Source organism: Megascapheus bottae, chromosome 9 (genome assembly GCF_031878675.1).
Source record: "Megascapheus bottae isolate mThoBot1 chromosome 9, mThoBot2.hap1, whole genome shotgun sequence".
NCBI lineage: Eukaryota > Metazoa > Chordata > Mammalia > Rodentia > Geomyidae > Megascapheus > Megascapheus bottae.
The window spans coordinates 36294096-36303535 of record NC_143517.1 but is presented as its reverse complement, the minus strand read 5'-3'; the positions used below and the strand labels follow the sequence as shown (position 1 = coordinate 36303535).

Genomic DNA, 9440 nt, shown 5'->3' with positions numbered 1-9440 from the left:
ACAGGGTGGTTTCATGAATGCTATCCAAGCACTCTACCACTAAGTCACATTCCCAGTCTGGATAATTCCTTTACTGGATCATTTTAAGACAGTAAAAAATAAATGTAGGGGGCTGGGAGTTTGGCTTAGTGGTAGAGAGTACTTGTCTAGCATACACAAAGATCCAGGTTCAATTCCTTGGTATCACATATATAGAAAAAGCTGGAAGTGGTGCTGTGGCTTAAGTGGGCCTCCCCTCTCCCCTTTTTAAAACTAGAGAATCTACTCAGTGTTATCTACATACAAGTTGTAGTTAGAATTGGGGTCTAGTATTCACTTCTATTTGGAACACACACTTTGTCATACTGACCTCTTAACCACTTTGGTGAAACATCAAGCAGACAAGAAAATCCCTAGGCGTTATGACACTTGAGGAAAATAGGACTGGATCACCTTAAGCGATTGAGGTACACTTTTGGATTCCAAGGAGGTCAAAAGCAATATTTTCAGCTGATGAAAGCTGCTAAAGCATTGTGTTAAAATTGTCACAGTTTAGACTCCCCCTGGTGGCCATACCAAGGCAGGACAGAGAGCTAATTTGCAGAATTACAATTTGGTGGTTTGTTAAAATTCCCTGTCCTTTTTGTTAAATTCTCTTTTTAAATGGACACCCTATACAGATGGTTCTTTTACATAATAGAAAAAAATAGCGGAGGGCTTTTGTTTTGTTTCTGGTTCAAGAATTCTGTCTACAGTCTGGGAGTCTGGCCTAGTAGATAAGCTAGTGGTGGCTCATGCCTGTAATCCCAGCTACTCAAGAGGTTGAGATCTGAGGATCAAGGTTCAAAGCCTGGGCACAAAAAGACCTTTGAGTCTTATCTCCAATTGACCTCTAGAAAACAGAAGCAGGGCTTGGCTCAAGCGTAAAGCAGTAGAGTTCAGGGACAGCTCCCCGGCCGAGTTCAAGCCTTATGACCCACAAAAACAAAACAAATAAAAAATAGTGGATACACTTGTTTGTTAAACTTGTCATTTAAAATATGATGTAAAAATCAACATTAATAAATTCTTTAATAAAAAAAAATAGTGGACAGACAGTAAGATTTAAACAGAAACTAGAGCTCTGAAAGGTAAAAAATCCCATGACTGTATATTTCTAAATATTTAACAGATATTTATTAAAGACTTCCACTTAAATTTATGCTTGTAAGTAATAAGCTACATGAGTCTAGGATGTTCTTTGCTTATTTGGTTATAACAAAGTCTTTCTAAGAAAGCATTATTAGCTTTGAACTTATAACCTTTTTGCCTCAACATTCAGAGTTCTGGGATTCCAGGTATGCCCTACCACATCTGTTTAGTATGCCCTTTTAAGATAAAATAAATATCCACTTGTCTGGAATGTTAGATCTCTTACAACTATGGTAGGAATCTTGCTCTTCTTTCCTACATAGAAAATGGGTGAATGATGGAAGGGATGATGTTTATCAAGATGCATTGAACTCATAAATTAACATTTTAAATCGAAACCCTGTATACTGCAACAATGACAACTACTACAACGATAATAAAAGTAGAACAACCTTAAGGAATGCCCTGATGAAACACAAGTACCAAACGATATTGGCCAAGGAAGGTAAAAACCATAGCAAAAGTTATTCTCATGATACAAGTGTGCTTTGATGGACAGAGTTCATCAAAGGGAGTGCCTTGGACAGTGCCCTTGATGAGACTGCGAGGAACTGATCAGTTGGTAAGTAATTTCACCATGGCAAGTCTTTGTGAATCTGCTTCTTTCAGAGAATCTCTAGTCCTATAGGAAATACGAGCCACAGCATTTCCTTTCTAATCCAGTGGTGTTAAGTTGGCATATATGGAGAGAGAGAGAGAGAGAGAGAGAGAGAGAGAGAGAGAGAGAGAGAGGGGCGCAGAGGCTAGTGTTAGAGCTTCCTACATATAGTTTGTTTTTTTTTTTTCTTTTTGTCTGTCATGGGGCTTGAACTGGGCACTGTCCCAGAGCTTCTACTTTCAAGGCTAGTGCTTTACCACTTTGAGCTCCAGTGCCACTTTTATTTTTTATTTATTTTGTGGGTCAAGACGCTTGAACTCTGGGCCTGAGTGCTATCCCTGAGCTCTTCAGCTCATGACTACCACCCTACCCTGGGCCTGGGCATTGTCCCTCAGCTCTTCAGCTCAAGGCTACTGCCCTATCCATTTCTGTTTTTTAAATTGGAGATAAGAGGCTCAAGGTCTTTAGTGTCCAGGCTAGCTTTGAACTTTGATCCTCAGATCTCATTCTCCTAAGTAGCTAGGATTACAGGCGTGAGCCTCCTTGCCTGGCTCACTTCAGGTTGGCTTTGAACTGTGATTCTCAGATCTCAACCTCCTGAGTAGCTAGGATTGCAGGTGTGAGTTACCGGCACCTGGTTTATTTCCCCATTTTTGTTTTGATTTTTGCCAGTCCTGGTGAATGAACTCAGAGCCTGAGCAAAAGCCTTGGGCTTTTTCAAGTCTAGAGCTCTACCACCTGAACCACAACACCATTCCAGCTTTTCCTGTGTATGTGATACTAGGGAATAGAACCTAGGTCTTCCTGCATGCTAGGCAAGCACTCTACCATCAGGCAAACTCCCAGCCATATTTTCCAATTTTTAAAAGAACTGAAAATACAAGTTTAGAAGAAAAGCAGGAGGTCAGGGAATTGAGGCCTATACAACTTACAGATGGCAGTATATCTTCCTGAAAACAAAATGTAGTCTGGGGCTACAGACAAATGTGGAATTACAGATGGGACACTAGATCTTCGGCAGCAGTCTTATATGAAACAGAATATAGCTGGGCACTGGTGGCTCATGCCCACAATCATAGCTATTCAGGAGGCTGAGATCTGAGAATCATGGTGCAAAGCCTGCCTGGGCACTAAAGTCCATGAGACTCTTATCTCCAACCAGAAAACTGGAAGTGACACTATGGCTCAAAGTGGTAGAGTGCTAGCTTTGAGGTGAAGAGCTCAGGGATAGCATCCAGGCCCAAAGTTCAAGCCCCCCAAATGACAAAAAATGAAAATAAAAATAAAGAGAATACAGATACACCAATCAGAAATTCATCTTTAAACACTCTAACTGCAAAGATCAACCAAGATGGTTGAGATGGGCTAACATGTTGTCATCCTAGCATGTCTGTCACATGCTGTTTACTGTCTTTCTTTTCTTCCATTTTTCCTTCCTACCATCCTTTTTTTTTTTTGGGCCAGTCCTAGGCCTTGAACTCAGGGCCTGGGCACTGTCCTTGGGCTTTCTCAAGGCCATTTCTCTACCACTTGACCCACAGCACCACTTAGAGCTTTTTTCTATGTATGTGGTACCAAGGAATCAAACCCTGGTCTTCATGCATGCTAGGCAAGCACTTTCACCACCCAACATTTTTTTTTTTTTTTTTTTTTGTGGTTCATGGGCTGGAATTCAGCCTGGGACGCTGTCCCTGAGCTCTTCAGCTCAAGGCTACAGCCCTTCCCCTGGGCCTGGGCATTGTCCCTGAGCTTTATAGCTCAAGGCCATTGCCCTACCATTGAGCCAAGCGCCACTAGCATTAGAGATAAGCATCTCAGATGCTTTTGTGCCCAGGCTGGCTTTGAACCTTGATCCTCAGATCTCAGCCTTCCTGAGTAGCTAGGTGTGAGCCACTGCATCAGGCTTACACCACTATGTATTTATTACCTGTATAGTGGCATTAAATTTCCAGGTCAGTACAACTATAAAGTGTGTATAATCCAGGACTGGTGGCACATATCTGTAATTCTAGCACTAGAGAGATGAGGCAGAAGGAATATGAGTTCAAGATAGTGAAGGCCAGAATGGCGGAAAGGGGGCTGTGAAGTTGGCCTAGTGGTAGAGTGCTTACCTAGCATGCACCTAGACTGGGGTTCCACTCCTCAGTACCACATACACAGAAAAAGCTGGAAGTGGGGGCCGGGATTTGGCCTAGTGGTAGAGTGCTTGCGTAGGATGAGTGAAGACCAGGGTTTGATTCCTCGGTACCATATACATAGAAAAAAAGCGGGAAGTGGTGCTGAGGCTCAAGTGGTAGAGACCTAGCCTTGAGAAAGTCCAAGGACAGTGCTCACGCTCAGAGCTCAAGCCCAGGACTGGCAGGAAGGAAGGAAGGAAGGAAGGAAGGAAGGAAGGAAGGAAGGAAGGAAGGAAGGAAGGAAGGAAGGAAGGAAGGAAGGAAGAGCATCTGAAAGTGGTGCTTTGGCTCAAGTGGTAGAAAGTCCAAGGACAGTGCTCAGGCCCCAAGTTCAAGCCCGGAGACTGGAGAAAAGGGGAAGGAAGGAAGGAAGGAAGGAAGGAAGGAAGGAAGGAAGGAAGGAAAATAGAACCAGAGGCAGGGTTCAAGTCTATAATCTCAGCTACTGAGGATGCTAAGATCTGAGATTTGTCATTAGAAGTTAGCTGGGGCAGGAAAGTCTGAGACTTATCTTCAATTAAAACACCAAAGGGCCACAAATGGAGTTGTGGCTCAAGTGACTTAGTGCTAGCCTTGAGTGGAAAAATCTAAGAGCTTGTAAGCTCCCAATCCAAGTTCAAGCCCAAGTACATGTGCACGGACAGACAGACAGACAGACAGACAGACACACACACACACACACACACACACGAGAGAGAGAGAGAGAGAGAGAGAGAGAGAGAGAGAGAGAGAGAGAGAGAGAGAAAGAGAGAGAAGCAATTTTACTACTTCTGAAGTATTCTCCCAAAGGCTTGTGACAATTTATACTACCACCCAACCTGTGTACGGTTCCAGTTGCTCTCTTTTAATATCTTAGACTTTTCCCCACTTACTTTCTTAGTATGCTCATGAACTTTCATGTATACAATTTTTTGAATACTATTTGTTCTACACCATGTAATCAACGAGTGTGTTAGGTTTTTTTTTGATAGTCGGTCGTGAGGCTTGAACTCAAGGCCATGGCGCCGTTCCTGAACTCTTTCGCTCAAGGTTAGTGCTCTAACCACTTTGAACCCACAGCCCCACTTACGACTTACTGGTTCACTGGCGATAAGAAACTTCCCCGACCAGGCTGGCTTCGCGCCGTGACCCCCAGACCTCACCCTCCTAAGTAGCTAGACGTGAGGCACCAGCACCCGGCCAGTTTTTCACATTTTACTGGTGAGAAAACAGAAGAAGTCTCATTGTGGAGACAAGTTTCTTCTTTTCTAAAGTAACGTCTTGCTTTTCTGATTCACTCACGTCATCTTTTTGCCTTCGAACATGGAAACATTTCTTTGTGGAGAGGGTCCACAGGGGCCCGGGTACGCCGAGCTAGGGTGGCTCCCCTCTCCTTCACCTCACCAAAGCCCTCTTCACCCACCAACTCCGAGGTCGCGGTGGCTGGGCAACGCACTTGCACCACGGGGTTTGGACCACTGGGGACCCCGTAGACCACTCCTCCCCGCGTTCTCGCAGGTCTGGGCGTTCGGAAGCGCCAGCGCCGCGCTGGAGAGGGCCTGGCCAGCGACTTCCGGCGGCAAGGCGCGACGGGATAGGTGGAGGCTCGCGGCGCTAGCGCCCCGGGCACCGGAAGTGCCGTCGTTTCTGGCTCTCCCGGACCGCTGCCTTCCAGGTTGGAGCGTTGCCCCGGAAGTGCTCCCCCTACCCCAGCCCGCGGCAAACATGGCGGTGGACTCGTCCATGGAGCTGCTATTTTTAGATACTTTTAAACATCCGAGCGCTGAGGTAAGGCTTAGTGACTGGAGTCGGACAGCGTTTGCGGACTTGGAGACTCTCTGTCACACAAAAAATCGTCTGGCGTCCAGGAGTTTCCTTCCGGTGTCTGTGGCTTCAGTTCTTCACGTACACACTCCCTCCCCCAGCTCGGGTGTGAGCGGCGCCCGCTGCGGGGCGGCGGCGGCCCCTGCCGGCCCCCCGCCCCCCGCCGCTCGCCCCCCTGCGGCTTTTGATTGCCGAGCTGGCTCTGCTGCTGTTGTTGTTTTTGCTTTTATTTGGTCCCGTCAGCCTCGGGCCTGGAGGACGGCGGGGGTCCGCTGGGAGCTGGGCCTCTGGTCCTTGACCGCGGGGAGCGGGTCCGAGCCGTGCGCGCTGGCTCCGCGGTTTCTCTAAATGTCTCCTGGATCCCCGTTCTAAGGGGAGTCAGATGGCCCGGTTGTGTAGCCAGTTCGTCACGACACTTTAATGTTCTTTGACGCTGGGGAAACGTCATACATTAGCACCCGAGATGCTTTCATCTCCTTTTGAGGGGAGGTGGGGTAGGTGGGTGGAGGAATACTTTGGAAGCAAGGAGAATTGTAATCAAAACTGGACCCCAGAAGCAGATATATATTGTCGTTTCGAGGCTCTGGCGTGGGTGGGGTCTTGTGGATCAGCAAACCAACGATTTGAGCTCCCCTGAATGTGCGAGATACTTAACTGTAGATTGAAATGTAAAGGCGTCCACAGAGAAATCGAAAGCAACAGTTAAAAAGAACTGTTTATCATAATATAAAGTTTACAGAATGGTTCTTTTTGTGGAGATTATTTCTTTCCTTTTGATTTGATTTGAGCTGGTAATGAGGCTTGAGCTGGGGACCTGAGTATAATCCTTTATTTTCTTTACCTCCATTTAACTTATTTACCTCCACTTTAGCTTTCCATGTAGCTAGTATTAAAGGTGACAGACACTTGTCTTGTGGAATTAGGTTGTTGGGTTTTTTTTTTTTTGCCAGTCCTGGGGTTTGAACACAGGCCCTGAGCACATTGGGCTTTCTCAGGCTAGCACTCTACTATTTGAACCACAGCACCACTTCCAGCTTTTTTTCCTATGTATGTGGTACCAAGGAATTGAGCCCGGGTCTTCGTGCATGCTAGGCAAGCACTCTACCTCTAGGCCCGAAAGTAAGTTCCCCCCTCTTCCTCCCCCCCCAATCATGGGGCTTGAACTGGACGTGGGCGCTGTCCCTGAGCTCTTCAGCTCAAGGCAATCATCCTACCCCTTGAGCCATAGCACTACCTCCGGTTTTCTGGTGGCTAATTAGAGATAAGGGTCTCATGGGCTTCAGTGTCCAGGCTGGTTTTTCAACCATGATCCTCAGATCTCAGCCACCTGAGTGGCTAGGATTATGGATGTGATCTACTGGCACGTGGCTGGAACAAAATAAATTTAGTTTTAATTTATTTTGTCTATTGTCTAGTACTAAGTTTTTTTCTTTTCTTTTCTTTTTTTTTTTGCCAGTCTTGGGGCTTGAACTCAAGGTCTGAGCACTGCCTTGTGCTTTCTGAAAGCTAGAGCTCAGCCATTTGACCCAAAGCATCATTTCTGGCATTTTTCTATGTATGTGGTACCCAGGAATTGAACCCAGGTTTTGGTGCATGCTCGACAACACACTACCACTGGGTCAAATTCTCAGCCCTGTCCCTGAGTTCTTTTGCGCAAGGCTAGTGCTCTGCCATTTGAGCTACAGAGCCACTTCAGGTTTCTTAGTGGTTAATTGGAGATGAAAGTCTCATGGACTCTTTTTTTTTTTTTTTTTAACCTCGGCTGACTTTGAACAGCAATACTCAAATTTCAGCCTCTTGAGTAGTTAGGATTATAGGTGTGAGTCACCAGTGCCCAGCTTGGGAAACTTATTTCTAATTAGTTGTAGAAAAAATAGCTGGAAGTGGGTTGTGGCTCAAGTGGTAGATGATAGTCTTGAGCAAAAAAGAAGCTTAGGGACAGTATGGACCCAAGCACAGAGTTCAAGCCACAGGACTGGCAAAAAAAAAAAAAAAAATCCAGAAATCCAGAATTTTGGAAGTTCCCTGGTTGCAGAGGTTTGACATAAGGGATTGTGGTGGTAGTCTCTAGTGATTAAAGCAAAACATCAGTTGAAAGTTAAGTGCAGCCGGGCTGAGAGTTTGGCCTAGTGGTTAAAGTGCTTGCCTGGCATGCACGAATACCCGGGTTCAATTCCTCGGTACCACATACATAGAAAAAAGCTAGAAGTGGTGCTGAGGCTCAAGTGGTAGATCTCTAGCCTTGAGAAAGTCCAAGGACAGTGTTCAGGCCTTGAGCCCAAGCCCAAGACTGGCAAAAAAAAAAAAGAAAAAAAGCTGCAAGAGTGGTGCTGTGGCTCAAGAAGGAAAGTGCTACCCTTGAGAAAGCCCAAAGACAGTGCCCAGTCTCTGAGCTCAAGCCCAAGGACTGGCCAAAAGAAAAACACAAGTGCACTATAGGTTGGCTTACAACGTATATTAGATAACATGGATTTTGTTCAGATGTTAGTATTTAGGATTGAACCCAGTACTGTGCACATGGTAGTCAAACACTACAACTGAGTTACATCTCCAGCCTTGGACTTTTTTTTTTTTTGGCCAGTCCTGGCTCTTGAATTCAGGGCCTGAGCACTGTGCTTGGCTAGAGCTCTACCACTTGAGAAACAGCACCACTCTTGCGGCTTTTTTCTATGTTTGTGGTACCCAGGAATCGAACCCAGGTCTTTGTGCATGCTAAGCAAGCTCTCTACTACTAGACCAAACTCCTGACCAGTATTTTATTTGTGACATTTGAATGAAGAAAGTTAAATGAGAGATGAGTGCTATGTTCAGTTGGAAAAGACTTTTACTTACAATATGTCCATTTTTCCCTATTTTTTTAAGCAAAGTTCTCATATAGATGTGGTTCGCTTTCCATGTGTTGTTTATATAAATGAAGTTCGAGTCATACCCCCAGGAGTAAGAGCCCATAGCAGCCTACCTGACAACAGAGCATATGGGTAAGTCAAGTCTCTTTATAAAACTTCGACTAATATAAAACTAATATTCATATATTTTGTGCTAGGAGTGAAGGTGTGGCTTGTGAGACAGTGCAAAAAAGCTAAATAAGAGTGAGAGGGCCTGAGTTCAAACCCTAGCACTGGCACTAATCAAAAAGCAACAATAACAACAACAAAATGACTGAATATATATTGTGCTAGGGATCAAATTGAGGTAATTACTTGTTAGTTAAGCACTCTACTACTGACCTATATCCTCTGCCCAGAAGGAAGTGTTTGACTTGATTTTTCCTTTTAAAGCAACTAAGAAAAAGAAAATTTACACTTATATCTTTGTCCTATACATTTTCTCATACTTGTCAAAAGGAAATAAATATGTATAAAATGGAAAAGATGGAAAATAATAATATTTCCAATAGGCTTCTCTGGTTATACTGTTGTTTTTTTTTGTTTTTTTTGGTCGGGAAAAGCATATAGGTTATCTGTTTTTTGGTTGGTTGTGGGGCTTGAACTTAGTACCTGGGTGCTGTCCCTGAGCTCTTTGTATCACTCTACCACTTTGAGCAAACAGCTCCATTTCTGGTTTTCTGGTAGGTAACTGGAGATGAGTCACATAGATTTTTTTTTAAAAATCAGTTGCAGGGCTTAAACTCAGGGCCTAGGCACTGTCCCTGAGCATTCTACCACTTGTGCCACAGTGTCACTTCCAGTTTT

The 9440-nt window shown here is 44.8% G+C and overlaps 1 protein-coding gene across 3 annotated transcripts in view; it reads left to right on the top strand.

Annotated features, from left to right (window-relative positions):
• Positions 1–5610: 5610 nt before the first annotated feature.
• Virma (vir like m6A methyltransferase associated) overlaps positions 5611–9440 on the top strand; it is a 60315-nt gene continuing 56485 nt past the window's right edge. Inside the window, exons 1-2 of one of the 3 annotated variants that reach the window (XM_090339072.1) lie at positions 5611–5712; positions 8611–8726. In XM_090339072.1, the coding sequence (XP_090195198.1) occupies positions 5650–5712; positions 8611–8726 (179 nt within the window). In that variant the 5' untranslated portion in view covers positions 5611–5649. Of the gene's footprint in view, positions 5713–8610; positions 8727–9440 lie in introns of those variants that run through there. The other 2 variants (XM_090339070.1, XM_090339071.1) reach the window with 2 other exon arrangements.